We start from the raw sequence: 20,140 nt of genomic DNA on the forward strand, positions 1-20,140 counted from the left end.
CTCTTAAGCCAGAATAATTACAAGCCAGTTTGAAATAAAGCCATTTACTGGAAATAGTTTTCTCACTTACCAAAGCAGAATGTTCCAGATGTGCGCGGATTTGTCAAGCAGTGGAAAAGCATATAAAGCTTTGTAACTTACATTGTATGTTCTTAATAGTTTATGGTTAGGGATTTGCAATGAAAATCAACTTACTTTGACATTAATTTTGAAGAAAACTTAATGTTTTATTGAAATTCATGTTGAGTAAATTGATTGAACAAAATATATGGAAATTAAACTGATTCATAAAGAATGCATTTGAAGAGAACTAAGCACATCCGTTTAATATTGAACTCAATTTGTTGGACTTTATTTTAAAAATATCTATTTAAAAAAAATTAAATCAGGGAAGGACTTGCACTACAAAACCCTATCTTTGTAATTTTCTGGAATATAATATGTAAAGTGAATGAAATACGGAGAAATGATTTATGAATAGAATGAAGAAATTAAATTTCCAGATAATTCTGGCATAGCGATGGTTTGCTTAAATGGGTACTGTTTCATGTGAATGTTTTTGTAAAACCTCTTCATGGTGGAAGAGCTAAAATACTTTAGTCACAAAATGAAGAAAGAAAGACTTGTATTTCTGTAGCGCATGTTGTAATCTCGGGGCGTCTCAAAGTGATTTACAATCATGAACTACTTTTGAAATGTACTCACTGTTGTAATGTGGAATGTACAGCAACCAGTTTGCGCATAGCAATCTCCTGCAAAGAACAATGTGAGAATGCCTGAATAATCTGATTTTGTGATATTGATTGAGGGATAAATATTGGCCAGACCAAATACATCTGATCTTTATAAAGTAGTGCCATGGGAACTTTTACTTCCGTCTTTGCAAGCTGATTGGGTCTCAGTTTGTTTGTCTAGTCTGAAAGATTGTACCACTTGTGCGCACCGCTCCCTCAGTACTGCACTGGAATGTCGGCCTAGATTTTTGTACACCGAGATTCGAGTGCCACGGCTGAGATACAATTAATTTGGTTTACATTATATATTTTGGTTGAATGGTTAAAGTAGCTCAAAGATAATTCCTCTTTAAAACAAGTTTAATCATTGATATCCCCCTTTATAAAACCATCAAAATGTCATTATGATGCTGTAAATTGGCTAGCAGCTTTTTTTCCTGTTAAGGTGTGAATAATAATCCTGTGAAAAAAGACTTTTAATCCCGAGAGAAATGAAAGAGAGGAATACATCCCGTATTGCCAAAATGAGTCCAGGTTATTTCAATCCAACGTTAATGATAATACTTTTGTGTGATTTTGTTTTCTGAATTTGGATCATGAGCTTCCAGTATCAACATAAAATGGCAAATGCCAATGTAGCAGTTAAACCACGTTCAAAAGGAGAATTCATGATGGCGAATTAGCACCGGAGGAATGCCCACTTATGAAATCAAAAGAGCAATCACAGTATCAATTGTGGATATTGTGACATAGAAACAGACCATTTGGCCCTTCAAGACATTGGCAGCATTTTTCTCAACCGCTGATCCAAACCTACTTTCCTACTCACTTCCCAAGTATAGGATCATAGGAACAGAAGGCCTTTCAGTCCCTCAAACCCGTCCCACAATTCAATGAGATCATGACTGATCTGTGACCTAACTCCATATACCTGCCTCCATTTACCAAGCAATTTAGTAATTATATTCAGTTGACCGTTGATAAAGTTAAGCTTTACAAACATTTAGCTTTCCTGAATCTAGCAGATTGGCTGAATTTTTCAACGTTTATAGCATATTACTGGTCAAATTCCTGCAGCTTCAGATGTACATAGTTGAGATTAATTTGAATTATTTTCAGGTCAAGCAGAGGGATGGGGGAAAGGAGGATGGGGCATGGTTGATATAGTCCCAAGTTAGGATGGCGTGCAGCTTCTCCTCGGTGGTAGAGATCGCAGGTTTTGAAGATGCTTTTGAAGGAGGTTTGGTGAGTTGGTGAAATGCATCTTGAAGATGGCACATGCTGTTACCACTGTATACTTAACTGGTGGTGGAGGAAATGAATGTATACTGATGGTGAGTGGAGTGCTGATCATGTGGGCTGCTTTATGCTGAATAGTGTTGAGGAGGAGGAATGGAAGAGAAATGTACAGGAGGGTATGCAGTTCAATATACTGACTCTGACTGAAATGCTTGCAATTCATTTGGACATCAATGACTACCATCAAGTGAGGGGTGAGAAATTAAAATCAGTAATCATAGTTTGCTTCAGGCTTCAGCCAGCCATTGCAGAGGGCAGCGTCAGCCAGATTCAGGGAGGGTGGATGGGAAACTGTTAGTGAAAAAGGAATTGTGTTCAGTGTATTTTTCTGCAATTAATATTAATAAGATCTGAAAGTTTTGTATTATATTTGAAGGGTGGACCATATCACGATCTCTTGCATAGTGTCCTTGGGGCATATACCTGCTACAGGCCTGATGTGGGATATGTAAGTATTTGTGCTTTTGCAAAAATCTTACTTTAAAATTTAGTTTACAAGTCAATCTTTGATTTACATAACCATTCAGAGAAGGAGTAGGCAAATGAGCCCCTTGTGCCCACTCTGCCATTCAATACAATCGTGGCTGATGGCACCTCCATCTTCCTACCCGCCCGCTCTCATAACCCTTCATCCTGCTACTAATTAAAAACCCACCTATCCTCAAATTTGTTATAGTGTTCTGGTGTCCACTGCACTCTGGAGTAGAGACTTCCACAAATTCACGACCCTTTGAGTGAAGTACTTCCTCCTCATTTCAGTTTTAAATCTGCCACCCCTTAGCCTCAAACTATGGCCTCTTGGTCTAGAAGGTCACAGGAAAACATCTGCCCTGCCAATCCCTTTTGCATCTTGTACACTTCAATTAAGTTTACAGCATGGAAACAGGCCCTTTGGTCCAACTTATCCATGCCGCCCACCTTTTAACCACTAAGCTAGTCCCAATTACCCACATTTGGCCCATATCCCTCTATACCCAGCCTTCCCAGACAACTGTCTAAATGCTTTTTAAAAGACAAAATTGTACCCGCCTCTACTACTGTGTTATGGCAGCTCGTTCCAGACACTCACCATCCTCTCGTGGAATAAATTTACCCCTCGGGACAATTTGTATCTCTCCCCTCTCTCCTTAAACCTATGCCCTCTATTTTTAGACTCCCCTACCTTTGGGAAAAGATGTTGACTATCTACCTTATCTATGCCTCTCATTTTTTATAGGGACTGTTTTAGCAAATGGGCTAAAAAGCTGGCTTGCAATACAGAACAATGCCAGCAGCGCGGGTCCAATTCCCGTACCGGCCTCCCCGAACAGGCGCCGGAATGTGACGATTAGGGGCTTTTCACAGTAACTTCATTGAAGCCTACTTGTGACAATAAGTGATTATTTTATTATTATTATAGACCTCGATAAGATCACCCCTAAGTCTCCAACGCTCCAGGGAAAAAAGTCCCAGTCTATCCAGCCTATCCTTATAACTCAAACCATCAAGTCTCGATAGCATCCTAGTAAATTGTTTCTGCACTCTTTCTAGTTTAATATTCTTTTCTATAATAGGGTGACCAGAACTGTACACAGTATTCCAAGTGTGGCCTTACTAATGTCTTGTACAACTTCAAGACTTCCCAACTCCTGTATTCAATGTTCTGACCAATGAAACCAAGCTTGCCGAATGCCTTCTTCACCACCCTGTCCACCTGTGACTCCACTTTCAAGGCGCTATGAACCTGTATCCCTAGATCTCTTTGATCTATAACTCTTCCTAACTCCCTACCATTAACTGAGTAGATCCTGCCCCGAGTCGATCTACCAAAATGCATCACCTCGCATTTATCTAAATTAAACTCCATCTGCCATTCACCGGCCCACTGGCCCAATTGATTAAGATCCCGTTGCAATCACTGTCCACTATGCCACCAATCTTGGTGTCATCTGCAAACTTGCTAACCATGTCTCCTAAATTCTCATCCAAATCATTAATATAAATAACAAATAACAGTGGACCCAGCACTGATCCCTGAGGCACACCACACTATACAGTTGCAACAGCATTTCCCTACTCTATTCCATTAGCAATGAATGCAAAGTTCCATTTGTCTTAGTACCTGCTGCATTTGCATAAATTGTGTTTCATGTACGAGAACACCCAGATCCCTCTGCACCAAAGCATTTTGAAGTTTCTCTCCAATTAGATAGATTGTCTTTTTATTCCTCCAACCAGAATGGATAACCTCTCGCATAGCCACAAATTCCATCTGCCAAATTTTGGCCCACTTGCCTAACATATCGATATCCATCTGTAAATTTATTATTTCCTTTCAACTTGCAGGTCGGCACGGTCGTACCGTGGTTAGAATGTTGTTTCACAGCTCCAGGGTCCCAGGTTCAATTCCTGGCTTGGGTCACTGCATGTGTGGAGTCTCCACGTTCTCCCTGTGTCTGTGTGGGTTTCCTCTGGGTGCTCCGGTATCCCCCCACAGGTCCCGAAAGACTTGCTGTTAGGTGAATTGGACATTCTGAATTCTCACTCAGTGTATCAGAACAGGTGCCAAAATTTGCTGACTAGGTGCTTTTCACAGTAACTTTAACACAGCAGTGTTAATGTAAGCCTACTTGTGACAAGATTATTAATTATTATTATTACTTGTTTTAGTATCATCAGCATAGAACATTACAGCGCAGTACAGGCCCTTCGGCCCTCGATGTTGCGCCGACCTGTGAAACCACTCTAAAGCCCATTTACACTATTCCCTTATCGTCCCTATGTCTATCCAATGACCATTTGAATTTGGCAAATTCTATCCCTACTTGTCTGTGCCAGGCTCGCTCTCCTACTTGTCTGTGCCAGGCTCGCTCTCCTACTTGTCTGTGCCAGGCTCGCTCTCCTACTTGTCTGTGTCAGGCTCGCTCTCCTACTTGTCTGTGTCAGGCTCGCTCTCCTACTTGTCTGTGTCAGGCTCTCTCGCCTACTTGTCTGTGTCAGGCTCTCTCGCCTACTTGTCTGTGGCAGGCTCTCTCGCCTACCTGTCTGTGACAGGCTCTCTTGCCTACCTGTCTGTGTCAGGGTCTCGCAGTTTAGTGAACCAGTTATATTGCTATATATATATGTTTTATATTTTGAGGATATAAGCACAATGATAATACTTATAAAACAGCTTTTGCACTATCTAAATACCAACTAATAAAATGCAAATGTTTTGATATTTTCGGTCTGTTCTGAAGCTCCATGACTTTTAAAAATCATTTGTCGTATTATAGTGGTTCCCATTCTCTTCCTGCCCCTAATGGTATACTATGGCAAACTTTTGTCCATTTCCATAGCTAGTAATTCCCAGAACAGGTCACTCTGTCACTTTGGGCTTCTAGCTTGAGGGACCCACTATATATGAAGCATAGCTGCCCAGGAGAGTCTCTCACTCCACAAGCCATTGCTGTGTTTGGGAGGATTTGATGATTGACGCTCTTGATCTGTTTGACCGTGTCGTGAACGCACTGTACTTGGCCATCACGTCCTGGGGATAGTCCTCGAATTACGTAGCATCTGGCTCCGAGGTAGGGACACTACCCACTGCACCACAAGACCATGGTTTTCATAGAATCATAGAATTTACAGTGCCGAAAGAGGCCATTTGGCCCATTGAGTCTGCACCAGCTCTTGGAAAGAGCACCCTAACCAAGCCCACCCCCCCCCCCCCCCCCCTATCCCTATAACACAGTAACCCCACCCAACACTGAGGGCAATTTTGGACACTAAGGGCAATTTAGCATGGCCAATCCACCTAACCTGCACATCTTTGGACTGTGGGAGGAAACCAGAGCACCCGGAGGAAACCCACACACACACTGGGAGAACGTGCAGACTCCGCATAGACAGTGACTCAAGCTGGGAATCGAACCTGGGATCCTGGAGCTGTGAAGCAATTGTGCTAACCACTATGCTACCGTGCTGCCCTAAAGGTTTTATAAAGGTTCCTTAATATATTTATCAAGGTTAGAATTTTGCGAGTAGACCAGTGAGGCTGCTTGTTATAAGTTTATTATTTACTCGTCCTTCTGTTCAGAAGCTCCTTTAAGTAACCTTGGTCAACTTCTTTATAAAACAACTATTTTATGAATGTTGCGTTCTGGAGTTAACTCGCGTCTCCCCATACAGTAGCATGCTTAGGGAATCTTAACAAACTTCTCCCTCGACAAATAAACTTGTCAAGTGTTCCTTTAAGCTTGTTTTTGAAATTTAGCTGACCCGGTTTTTAGCTTTTTTATTTGCCCTGAGAGCATTGAGGCACAATGTGGGACTGGAATCACATGTAGACCAGACCAGATGAGGAGTGCAGGTTCTGTTCCCTGAAGGATATACAACCTGGCATTTTTCATGGTCATTTTTCTGTTGTGCATCCACAAATTGTCATATTTATTAATTGAATCTGCTAATTTACTGTTGTGGGGATTTAAATTCTCCACCCCTGGGTTGCTAGTCCAGTACCACAACCATTGGACTGCCATACCTTGAAGATCATTATTGCAAAATTAAGCTAATGATAAAAATAAACTGATTAATTTTGCTGAATGGATGAAAAGGAGAACTTTTCCAAGTAATAACTCTTGCAACAAAACAGCAACAAACATGCTACGATATCCTGAGGAGCAGGTGCAATAGTAAGGTCATAATTTTACTACTTTTCAGGCTAGCAGTAGATTAATTCTCAAATAGAACAAGATCTGTAATTTTTCAGCATTTGTTAGACCCGACTCTTGGACAGGCACATGGACAGCAGTTATTTGAAGGGGTGGGTGTAGGTTAGGATAAATGGCCGGCACAACATCGTGGGCCGAAGGGCCTGTACTGTGCTGTACTGTTTCTATGTTCTATGTACTAACTGACCCTAACCATAACTCTGCAATGGCCATTGCTGTTGCTAGATATTTCTCAAAAGGCGTGGAGATATTCTTTGTGACTATGAATGGTGATTCATTCCTTCTTGTCTGTGGTTTCAACCGTGTTCCCCAAGGTAGGAGAAAGCAGACCCGTGAATCCCTGTTGGTGGAACAGATTTTTAAGATCATTTGTAGCAGAAACATAAAGGGAAATGTAGGTGGTAAAATCTCCATCGAAGAACAAAAAGTGATTGCACGGTATTCTGCACATTACCCACAATGTGGAAGCCAGATGCTATCTTGTCACAATCTGGCAGTAGAACATACAGTGCAGAAGGAGGCCATTCGGCCCATCGAGTCTGCATCGACCCACTTAAGCCCTCACTTCCACCCTATCCCTGTAACCCAATAACCCCATCTAACCTTTTTGGTCACTAAGGGCAATTTATCATGGCCAATCCACCTAACCTGCACGTCTTTGGACTGTGGGAGGAAACCGGAACACCCGGAGGAAACCCACGCAGACACGGGGAGAACGTGCAGACTCCGCACAAACAGTGACCCAGCAGGGAATCGAACCTGGGACCCTGGTGCTGTGAAGCCACAGTACTATCTACTTGTGCTACCGTGCTGTCCATATCATAAGATCATAAGTTAATTAATTTTAATATGGCAATTAATCATAAGCATGCTATTTTATGCAGGTCCAAGGAATGTCTTTTGTTGCTGCAGTGCTCATCCTTAATTTGGAAGAAGCAGATGCTTTCATAGCTTTTGCAAACCTATTGAACAAACCCTGTCAACTGGCATTTTTCCGTGTGGACCATAGCATGGTAAGGATACTGCAGTGCACATGCTTGAAACCGGTGACAAGATTACATGCTATTTGTACTGCATGTGGAAGGACTGATGCAACCTCAGATCAACTGTGGAGTTACTGGCAACTGGTCTATGGCACCAGAATTTAGTTTTGTTTCCAAGGTTTTGCAGGAAAGAAACGTTGGCTTAAGCTGTAGAATCTTCATAGTTGCAACATGCAAATTGGATCAGTTTAAAATGGCATTTTAAGATCAATGTATATCCCATTTCTTAAAGCTACACCATTCCTTACCTATTTCCATATTTAAGAATTTCTTAAAATAATTAAGTGCGCAAGACCAGCAGACGAATCAATTGATAATTCAGAAGAATTTGTTACTTATGTTATTTGTGACACAATTATCTGTTAGGAAAACCTGCTCTGCTGCGGAACGACAAGATGGTGTGTGCATTTATTGTCATTTTTCTGCTTTCTGTTCCACCCCTGTGGGAGGAACGATGCCAATCTCTGACTTATAACTCGTCCTGATGTGATTGGGGATGCACAGCATGAGAAAACCCATCTACAAGAACACATGGAAAAGCATGCATTGGACATGTCGCCCAAATATTAATGTATTCATCATTTAAAAACATATTGCATGTTTTCTATGATGTGGAGGAAAGGTAAATTGAATTGCAACAGGACATGGTAATGAAAAATTACATGAGGAAAAATCATTGTAAATTGAAGGAATTTGGGTTTCCTAAAACTCTTAACTATACAATATATTGTAGTATTGTTTTTTTTTAAAGCCCCACTTTATTCTTTGTTTACCCTTAAGTTTGCTGTTCTCCCATCGCAAAAATGGGTGTGCTGTAATGACCTATGCACCCCTGTGCTAGAGGGAATCAAAATCGGGTTTTCTTCCTCTTTCATGATCTCTCCTGGGAAGTATGAGAGAACTTCAGGTGAGATCATATTGGATTTGGCTGTAATCCCTCACAGAAACCAAATAGTGTGACACTGCACTCATTGTTTGGGTTCCAAAGAAAATTGACCAAGGCACCTGTGAAAGAATACTTCAAAGGTGAACGCCTTCGTGGGATAGGAAGAGAAAACAAATCAAAGGGACACTGCAACAAACATTTGTAACTGAATCACATGAAAATGCATACTTTCCCAATGTGAACTCTATTCATTTAATAAATGAATGTGCCACTGGGAGTACAATATGTCATTATTGTGACTGCTCAGGTCAATTCAGTTTTACAATGAAACTGGAATCCAGCATTCTTGTGTCATTGTATGTTTTTGCATGCTGTATTCTGGCTATAATCACCCCAATCTTAATTTAATTGGAACCAAAAGCCAATACGATAATGGTTCAAAGCTTGATTGATGTGAACTAATGTTGAGTCAAATCATTAACAAAACCTTTTTAATCATAAAAATTAGAACATTTGGTGTCAGATTTTTGAAAAAAATTGTTTGCTTCAGCTCAAATCCTAAAACAAATATTTTTCTCCTCAGATGCTGAAATATTTTGCATCATTTGAAGTGTTTTTTGAAGAAAATCTTCCAAAACTCTTTGCACATTTTACGAATAATAGTTTGACTCCAGATATTTACCTTATAGACTGGTAAGTGCACTAATCATTTCTTTGTATTTTGAATTTCCGGTAATAATTTTGCAGTTAGGGTGCATGTGTAGTATTTTTGTTGACATTGATATCCAGAGTAAGGGTTTAACCTTTTGAAATAGTTCAGTGAAACTAATTGCCAAATTCAATTATATTTCTTGCTTGTGCATATATACAATTTATAATGCATAAAACAGACTTCTTCATACTGTACTTGTTAGAATTGTGAATATAGCAACCATTGTATTCACTTTGATTGTACTCTTTTAAATTGTAGGATATTTACACTCTATAGTAAGTCACTGCCTCTGGACCTAGCTTGTCGAGTGTGGGATGTCTTTTGCCGGGATGGAGAAGAGTTCCTTTTTCGGACAGCATTGGGCATCCTCAAGTTGTACGAGGACATTTTAGTGCAAATGGACTTTATTCATATAGCTCAATTCCTTACCAAACTGCCTGAAGACATCACATCAGAAAAACTTTTTGCTTGCATCACTACTGTTCAGATGCACAGTAGTAACAAAAAATGGATACAGGTGAGGAAACTAATAGATAAGTTCAACACTACCACTTATGCAGAATACATAACGTGGAAAATATTTGACATCTGAAGGCCTTTGTTTAGCAGCAATATAGTCTTTGATATGTATCAACAGTCACTTACAACATTAACTGTAAGAGCAAAGCTCTTGAATAATTAATTTACATACACTCAAGCATAAAACATGTTACTAGTTTGAAATATAAACCAGTGTGTTGTCTAAATTGTGGATCAAACTCTGAAGTTTTGATGCTGTAGTGAGATCTACATAATGTGTTGCTTCACTTCTTATGAACATTAATGAGAAAGGCAGTCTCTTGTGCTATAATTTTCATGATCCCTCTTAAGGGGCGTAATTCTCCACTCCCACGCCGGTTGGGAGAATTGCCTGGGCCGCCGAAATTTCCGGGGACGCCGGTCCGACGCCCTCCCGCGATTCTCCCAAGCGGCGGGAACGACCCGGTCGAGTTTTGCAGGCTGGAGAATCACCGGAAATGCTGATTCTCCGGCACCCCCGCTATTCTGAGGCCCGGATGGCCCGAGCGGCCAGGCCAAAACGGCGGGTTCCCCCCGGCGCCGTCCACACCTGGTCGCTGCAGTCGTGGGGGGGGCGGCCTGTGGGGGAGCGAGGGGGGATCCGGCACCGGGCTTCACCTGGAATGTGGGGTGGTCCGCGATCGGTGCCCACCGATTGTCGGGCCGTCCTCTCTGAAGGAGGACCTTCCTTCCGCGGCCCCACCAGATCCGTCCCCCATCTTCTTGCGGGGCGGACTTAGAGAGGATGGCAACCATGCATGCGCGGATGACGTCCGTTATGCGGCGCCGTTTTTACACGGGCGACAAGGCCTGGCACGGGTAGATGACGCGCCCCCGATACTGGCCCATTGTCAGGGCCTGAATCGGTCGGGACCGGGGCCGTTCTGCGCCGTCGTGAACCTCGACGGCGTTCACGACGGTGCGGCCACTTCGGCGTGGGAGTGGAGAATCCCGCCCAAGGTTTTTGTATCTATGTTCTTCAGTTTAACCTATGATATTTTGTAATTCTTTGATAAACTCTGCAATCACTTCTATTAATTGGAGAGGGTGAAATGTAATTCATAACGAGATAAATGAATTGATAATGCAAATAGAAATAAATGGGTATATGATATATCCATTACAGACATGTGGTTGCAAGCTGACCAAGGCTGCAAATTGAATATTCAAGGGTATTTGACATTTTGAAAGAGTAGGAAGAAAGTAAAAGAGGTGGATTAGCTCTGTTTATAAAAAAAAAAGGATGAGATCAATACAGTAGTGGAAATTGACCTTGGCTCGGAAGATCCAAGATGTGGAATCAGTTTGGGTGAAGATAAGAAACAGCAAGGGAAAGAAGTCACTGGTGTGTGTAGTTTCTAGGCCCCCTAACCGTGGTTTCACTACAGGAGAGATTATAAATTAAAAAATAATTGGGGCTTGTAAGCAAGATATTGTAATAATTGGGGGTGATTTTAAACTTCATATAAATAGAGCAACTCAAGTTGGAAAAGACAGCTTTGAGGATGAATTCATAGAATTCATGACAGTTTCTTGGAACAATATGTTGTGGAACCAACCTGGGAATGGGCAACGATATTGCGCATGGCAGATTCTAGCAAGGGATAGACATTTTTCATTAGGTTCACTATATTGTTTCTGGGTCCGCTAAGTTCAGGATTGGTGAAAGGTTTTATCTTCTGTCATGATATCCACATCAGCATATCATTGTGCAATCACAGACACACTAATGGACAGGTAGTTGGACCAACCAACACACACATCGCAGCCAATCACCAGTGACAGCACACGCACTATAAAACAGGGAACACCACAGTTCCCGCTCATTCTACCAGGAGATAACTCCGAGCACAGAGCTCACAGCGTGCCACTCAGACATAGACCATGTGCTGAGTGCCTCATCAAGATAGTGATAGGGCTGGGTCCACAGGTTAGCTGGTGAAGCACAAACCTCAGCCAGCAGTTAGTAGTTGTCATTGTTTAAGACAATAAAACAGAGTTGTACCATCTGCAGCCATGTTGGATCATTTGTGCATCGGAACACCCAACACGACATCTTCCATTTTGAGTTCTTAGGTACATAATTACAGAAATGTTAATGCTGCACTGCAGCTTCATTCTCCATTTTATTTGAAAGTCAGACTCCATTTTGGATCATTTGTAAATGAAACCTCATTCTTTCCTTTTATAATCTGCAGGTGTTTGCTTCACTGATGAAGGAAAACAAGGAAGCTGAGAAAAATCACTGTCCTGCCCTGAAAAGTTAATATTTTTTGAGGACATTTGATCTTTGTGTGACAGTCAGTGAGCAAGAGTTTGTTAGAATTAATGGTGTAGCAATACTTTATGGAAACTTTTTCAGTGCATCTCCTTAAGGTTGATGGCTGTTGGAGTAAAAGGATTGTGAATATTGTTGGACTGCGAATGACCCAAAGATCTGTGTATGTTATCCCCATTGTTGGGAAGAGTGTTACGGTGCGGTTGATCCTTCGTGGCTTACGTCCAACAAAATGAAGAAATGTTTACACTAGTGTCAGTATTAATGGAAAAATCGAGTCCTGTGCAAAGTAGTTCATTTATTAGTGGATTGAACACTTGATGTGTAAAATTTCCAAGCACTTACAGACCAACCACCTTGTTTCTGGTGCACAAAGTATCCCTGAAGCCAGCTGATTCCCAGAAACTACCTAATGTGGACCAAATGGATTTTGGATTATTTTCCTCCATTATGTGTAGCGTTTTAGTTTTAGTCCTGTTTGGGAAATAGCTGGTTTTTACTTTTTAACGTGGTCATTTTGCTTTCTAAGATTCTGAAGTAAAAGGACAAAGCTGAGAGAGTATCAGAATCAGTGTTGTTCTACTTTACGCAACCACCAGTTCTGTTAGCAACCTGGAGGTGTTTGGTTTTGAAATATTCCACAGCATCGTCTTTAGTATTTCCAGGCATTCCTATTTCTTGCATACCTGAGAAGGATCTTTTATATTCAATTACTGAACTGTGGCATTTTTTATTCAACTACTGAACTGTACTACAAGTATTTTTATTGACCTTCATTTCAGTAATTTGCTGCTTTTCTGGTGCTTTCAAAAATGGAAATAGGGGTGTTGTATCATTTCCAGGCCTCCAGGGGGAGCTGCCAAACAGAATGGTAGAATGTCAAAGTTAAACTTCCAAATATTGTTAAACAGTTAAGTCAATGTCTCTCAGCTAATGAAGCCTTTGTGATTGTCCTCAGACAGGTGCTGTGGGTTTGACTTCCGTAATTGTGTATGTTTTTATGATGTGCAATACAGAAAACTCCAAAATAGCATAGTGCTTTGCACAAGTCTTGGAATGTAACCATGGTAACATTCAATAACTTTTATTTTAAATCAGGTGATGAAAACTGATGACAGCTACAAACTAGCAATGTGTACTAATTACATTGCTCAGAACTGCTGTCTGCTCACAATGGAAAGATAAAGTGAGATTGTTTGTCAGTAATCACAAAAGGGCAGAGGGCTAAATTATCAGGCTTTTTTCGAACCTGACTTGTAATTTCTGCAGTGAATTTGGTGAAACGTTTGTGTAAATTTGAGATTTGTCTTGTGTGCAAATTACAAAGTATACTTTCATACACTTTTGTTTCTTTTTTATTTGAAAGGATTTGTACTTTATTTTCTTGTATTCTTAGCTAACCAGTTCCTGTATTCCCTGTATTGAAATTATCTTATTGGAATATAAAAATGAATTGTGTAGGAATTTTTACCTTCTAGTTTGTTTTGAAGTCTCTATTAAAGGAATTGGCATGTTACATAGTGTACTACAAATTGAGTGCGAAATACTTTGAATTATAAGATTTTTTTATTTATATATCCTTTCATTAAGTTGAATGAAATACTTTACCTTGCTTTCTATTGTACAGATTTCATACTGACTACAGATGTAATGTATATGAAAATTAATTGTAAATAGAAGGGAAACAGTCCACAGCTAATACCACTAGATACCAGTTTCACATGTAAATAAAGTATGAAGTCAAGTGCCTTCAATTGTGTGCTTTTTCAGTTTTACAATACTTTCAATCGGGTTATCTTATTTGACCTCCAAAATAGGCATTTTGCATCATGTAGTAAGTGTGCAATTGCACGACAATATTATAGGGACCCCAGTGCAACAAACGGATCATGCAAAACCATGAAATTAAAGGGAACATTCATTGTCATTTCCTCTTGGAGATATTGCACTGGCATTTCTTCTTGCCTAAGTCCTTCTCCCTTAACTTCTGTTTTGTGTGGGGCTGGTCTATGTTTTCCGCAAAATTCGGTTAATGCTATTAAACATCAGTAAGAGTAAGGAAAATTATATTTCTTTAGTGTATTCTTCCACCTTTGCAGAGTTTCAAGTGTACTCAATGTCTTATTAAAAACCTGTGGCATTGCACATTTCTTTCATAGGTTTGAGCAAACTGTATTGAACAAATTGTTTTGAATTAGGTATTGAATTTAGTTAACTTTTTGGAAACCTACTATTTGGATTTCTCTGGGCATATCCGAGGAGGTTGGCCTGGTAGCAGAACCATCCAGCTGTTCAGCAAGCCACTACCAATTCCTCTTGATCCAGGGAAGCCCTAAACAAAAAAATGTAAACGCTAATAACTCAGCAGAATTCAGGAGCACGTAGATATGGTTCTGCATCCTGCCACTCTGGCAAGCCTGCAGGGATGGGGCATCAATTTGCTCCCACAAAACTAATCTAACAGCCCATAAGGCCTAAAAACAGCATGCTTGTTTAGCAAACATGACTGCTCCAGTGCCCTTCCTCGCATACTAGTCATTGCTCCAGGGGTACCTTCAAGTCATGTAAATAACCTTAGTCAGGAAATTCAGGTCCACCTGAATAGCTGGACTGCAGGAAAATCTTAACCTTTAATAGAGATGAGTATAGCATATATGCAGTACTGGAGACAGCACCCTTCAAACTGTTATACTTTGCTGTAGATGTAAAATATCTTTAAACAGCATTTTATGCTGGGGCTTTGACCCCAATTCTCACATTTGCAGGCAGTGATTCCAATTATCATCTTCTGGTGCCTGACATTACACACTATCACCAGAGGTGTATATTTCCTCTGGAGGAAGGTAATCTAGGGGTTAATATGCCCAGGGTAACCAATGAATCCCTTATGCCACTGATATATTCTTAAGGTTTTCCTGCAGTCCACCTGTTCAGGAGGACCTGAATTTCCTGACTTAGGTTATTTACATGACTTGAAGGTAAGGTACCCCTGGAGCAAGGACTAGTATGCGAGGAAGGGCACTGGAGAGGTCATGTTTGCTAAACAAACATGCTGTTTTAGGCCTTATGGGCTGTTAGAGCTAGGGTCAAATTATTTGAGTATATATATCCCTGGGTGCCACATTCACTGCTGCACTGCAATCATCTGCTGAGTGACAATGAGTCAGAACTTCTGAGGAGTGACATACACATTCAGGTTGTCAATCCACTCCTCCCTTGACTAGAATGCAGCTGCACCTTTCTTACTCTACCTTCTGGCTCAGACTGGGTGAGAAATGTGCAGTTCAGCGGGTTCCCAAGGTCTTCAGTGAAGTGCAGCTGGGTCGGGGAAAAGAAAGCCATGCCCCTTTTTTATGGCACTAGCTGCTGTAAAGCAGATAACTTCTTAAAGGCTCCAGCTACTTTGAGAACCAGGTAAGTATATAAGGTAAGTGGGTAGGTTTGGTGGGGGATGTCAAATGGTCAGCGTGGCGGTGGGGGAGGGGGGGGGGGGGGAGTGTTGGATGATCAGTGGGGGGCAATTTGGGGTGAGTAATGTAGTTACCCAGGAGTTCTAGCTTTTCCGAAGTAACTATTCTAGTAAGACAGTTGGAACCACACAAAGTATCCAATCTGGGTGCAGAGTAATTGCCCATCAGAAGTTTGAACTTCCTAGGCAGCCCTTGTATAGGACTTGGGGTGGCCTCCCCCGCCCCCTCCACCGACAGTGAACCTCCTGGGGCACCTAGGTACGGCCCCTGAAGTTCAGCAGTCGTGGCCCAATGTATTAGTTTAGCAGTCTACCAGCCACATGGAAAGAAATACACTGATTATTTTAAATTTATAGGAACCAAATGTCATCTCTTCATCTGATGGACAAGTAACACCAACATCATGTATTTCAGGCCATAAACTACAAATCAGATTATTGCAAATTAAAGCGAAACAGCTAGTGCAAACACATTATAATAATTATCTCCATTTCAGAACCACTTAACATCTCGACTACTAATTTCATAACTTGGAACCTTGGAATGTGCATCTATGATGATAAATCTTCTACTGGATGTCAATTCAGATACTCTCCTATTAACCTTATGAAGTGATCATTCTTTCATTGATCTGAAGTTCAAACTGGCACAATATAGGGAATAGTTCAGGATAGTTAGATATCAATCAAAATAGGGTTGAATGATACAATCTGCTTGACAGGTGTTCCTGATGGGTTTGCACATGTGGAACAAAGTTACTCTGTGCTAAACAGCAATCCTGAGCAGTTCTTGGCAGCTTGACCACTACAATCGTTGCTGCACACAGCCCCTGGCACCCGCCCCGCCGTTCCTGTCGTAACCTTGTGACAGCACACTTTTGGTGTCTTGTGTTTGTGCGTGCGCACGCGTGGTTGTTTCCGAGGCTCTAGTTTACTTATCCCAGTTAGTAATCAATATTATTTGTTTGAAACCCTGACTCTTAACACTCGTGGAGTCCACCTCAATCAGGGGTGTCAGATGTCCGGCATGTAGAATCTCATTTGCGCTGTGTTTAGGATTGCAGCATTTCCTGAAATGGAATATGAAATCTGAGTACTGCCTTTAAATTTTGCTTAACAGCAGCACCTTTGCCTTCCTGAGGCTTGGCTGGGTGACCTGTACGACTTCCTGCGCTTAGAGAAGATAATGTATGTGTTAAGGGGCTCTTCAGGGGGGTTTGAGGAAAGGTGGGGGATGTTTGTGACCGTGTTTGAGGGGCTGTTTGTCGCGGGTGAGGGGGGGGGTGAAAAAGAGGAAAATCTGTACAGACTGTATAGTTGATTGTAGGGAAGCATGTTTCCCAGGGTGTTTGTTCGCTGTAACCTGTTTTGATACATGTTTGTAATAAAATACATTTTTGAAAAAACTAACTGGACTCTTTGTTGAAGTAACCGGGTTGATGAGGGTAATGTTGATGTGGTGAACATGGACTTCCGAAAGATGTTTGCTAAAATGTCACATAACAGACTTGTGAGCAAGGTTAGAGCTGGATAAAAGGAACAAGACCAATATGGATACAAAATTGGCTGAGTGACCAGAAACAAAGCAGATGTTTTACAGACTGGAGGTAGGTTTATAGTGGAGTTCTCCAAGGGTCAGTTAGGATCCCTGCAATTCCCGATGTATGCTAATAACCTAGACCTTGATATAAAGGTTACCATTTCAAAATGTGCAGACGATACAAAACTCAGAAATATTGCGAGCTGTGAGGAGTGTTGAATTTCAGAAGGACGTAGGCTCGTGGAATGGGCAGAAGAACAGAGAAGACTGAAGTGATTCATTTTGCTAGGAAGAACATGGAGAGGGAATATAAAATAAAACATAGTTCTAAAGTAGGTGCAGGGGAAAAACTTGGATCCCTCTGTGCATAGGTCAAAGGTGGCAGGACTGGTTGAAAGATTGGTTAATCCTGCCGCATCCTGGGCTTTACTAAAGGCATGGAGTACAAAAGCAAGGAAGTTGTTGAGAACACTGGTTCAGTCTCAACTGCTGTGTCCAGTTGTGGATGCCGCACTTTCGGAAGGAAGTGAAGGCATTAGAGAGCAGAAAAGATTCACTAAAATGGTTCCCCAGGCTTGAACTTCAGTTACGTGGAGAAAGTGGGACTGTTCTTCATGAAAAGAAGGTTGAGATTTTATAGAGACATTTAAATTGAGGGATCCCATTGGGGAAGGATTGAGAACAAGAAGGCACAGTTTGAAGGTAATTGACAAAAGAAGCAATGGGAAGACGCAGCGAGTGGTTCGAATCTGCCTGTGCGTGGGGTAGTGATAGATTCAATTGAGGCATTCGAGAGAATTAAATTATTTGAAAAAAAGCTACAGGGAGTGGCACGAGGTAAATAACTCTTTTTGGAGAGCTGGCACAGACACTGGACTAAATGGTACCCTCCTGACCTCAGAGGTTGGCCCGCCAGGGGCTTGGGAAGGAGATTAGAGAAGGGGTGGTGGGGAAGATGGGATAGAGGGAATGGGCTAATGGTAGATAGTGTTTCCTGCAGAGCCAGGAACTGCAGCTTGCAAAATTCTGTAGATTCTGGAATAATTTTGGCAGATTGGGAAGTGCAAATGTAACCCTGCTATTTTTAAAAAAAGGAGGGAGAAAACGGAATTACAGATTGGTTACCCTACCTCGAGTAGATAAAATGCTAGAGTACATGACAGATGCAGCATAATATGGATAAATGTGAAATTATCCACCTTGGAAGGAGAAACAATGTCAGAATATTATTTGAATGGTGGTAGATTAGGAAATGTTGACTTAAAGTACCTGGGTGTACTAGTGCACCACTGAAAACCAACATGGAAGCAGTCAGGGAGGCAAATTATATGTTGGCCTTCATTGCAAGATAACTTCAGTACAGGAACAAGGGTGTCTTATTGCAGCTGTAAATGACCTTGGTGAGGCCACAGCTGGAGTATTGTGTGCAGTTTTGGTTACTTGCCGGGGGAGTGCAGCAAAGGTGCACTGGACTGATTCCTGGGTTTGAACGATTGTTCTATGAGGAGAGATTGGGTGGGCTAGGCCTGTATTCACTGAAATTTAGAAGAATGAGAGGGGATCTAATTGAAACATAAAATTCTGCCTGGACTGGACAGACTAGATGCAAGAATGTTGTTTCCTCTGGCTGGAGGCCTAGAACCAGGGGTTGCAGTCTCAGGAGAAAGGATGTAGGCCATTCAGGACAGATGAGGAGAAACTTATTCACTCTACCACAGAAGGCAGGGGAGGCCAAGTCACTGAATATATTTTAAAATGAAAATGAAAATCGCTTATTGTCACAAGTAGGCTTCAAATTAAGTTACTGTGAAAAGCCCCTAGTCGTCACATTCCGGCGCCTGTTCGGGAGGCTGGTACGGGAATTGAACCGTGCTGCTGGCCTGCCTTAGGTATGCTTTAAAAGCCAGCGATTTAGCCCTGTGAAAGGATATTGTTTTCTAGACTAAAGCGTCAATGGGTATGGGGAGAGAAAGGTAGTATGGTATTGAGATAGAGAATCAGCCATGACATTGAATGGCAGAGGCTCGAAGTGCCTCATGGCCTCCTATTTTTCTATGTTTCTTTAAACTCCATCCCTTTCCCTCACAGCTGTTTAAGGCTGAACCAGGCTTGTTTGCACTCTTGGTATCATGTATAATCCTGAGATGAGATCCAACTACATATCCAAACCATCACTAAAACCACCTGTAACCACCTCTGACATTGCCTGACTCCGCTCCTGCCTCAGCTCATTTAACACTGATGCGCTCATCCATGCCTTTGTCACCTCTACATATGACTACTCCAATGAAATCCTGGTCAGCCACCCAAATTCTACCCTCCATTAGCAATCATCTAAAACTCTGCCCGAATCTTATCTCGCATCAAGTCCTGAACATCCATCTGGGCTCTCTGACCTACATTGGCTCTCTGTTAAGCAACCCCTTGATTTTGAACCCCTTGTTTTCCAACCCCACCATGGCCTCACCCCTCCGTATCTCTTTCAGCCCAATAACCATAGTGTGCTCCTCCAATTTCAGCCTGTTAATCAGGTTTTAATTTAAAAATACAGTAGCTATTTTTCTTCAGCCGAACTCGTCCCACTAATTCACTTGACAAACAATTACTGTTAGCTTCAGGACTTTGATCATAAACTCTAGCTTTAATCAGAAACTAAATTGTTTTTTGTACTTTCCCTTTTAATCTACCCAAGTTACACTCTGTGCTTGGGTAAATTACTAGAGCATTTACATGAATTATTAAATTACTTTCCTATTTTGTGGACGTGAATTCAAGGCTCGATTTATAAGCAACTAATATATTGAAAGAACACAGCATTCAAGGACACGAAGCAAACCATGGTAAGTGATGATTTGTACATTGGAAAATTACATGAAGATAATATTTCTGAGTTAGCGCCATTGTTTAAAAAGCACCAATATTTATGCTTG

The 20,140-nt window shown here is 41.4% G+C and overlaps 1 protein-coding gene across 2 annotated transcripts in view; it reads left to right on the forward strand.

Moving 5' to 3' along the window:
* The window catches only part of tbc1d12b (TBC1 domain family, member 12b), a 141,383-nt gene extending 127,433 nt beyond the window's left edge, over window positions 1–13,950 (forward strand). For both annotated transcript variants that reach the window (XM_072479043.1, XM_072479044.1), the window contains 5 exons: window positions 2,410–2,481; window positions 7,609–7,737; window positions 9,237–9,346; window positions 9,624–9,882; window positions 12,122–13,950. In XM_072479043.1, the coding sequence (XP_072335144.1) occupies window positions 2,410–2,481; window positions 7,609–7,737; window positions 9,237–9,346; window positions 9,624–9,882; window positions 12,122–12,190 (639 nt within the window). In that variant the 3' untranslated portion in view covers window positions 12,191–13,950. The remainder of the gene's footprint in view (window positions 1–2,409; window positions 2,482–7,608; window positions 7,738–9,236; window positions 9,347–9,623; window positions 9,883–12,121) is intronic.
* Window positions 13,951–20,140: the final 6,190 nt, after the last annotated feature.

The sequence above is a fragment of the Scyliorhinus torazame genome, chromosome 16, assembly GCF_047496885.1.
Source record: "Scyliorhinus torazame isolate Kashiwa2021f chromosome 16, sScyTor2.1, whole genome shotgun sequence".
Lineage (NCBI taxonomy): Eukaryota > Metazoa > Chordata > Chondrichthyes > Carcharhiniformes > Scyliorhinidae > Scyliorhinus > Scyliorhinus torazame.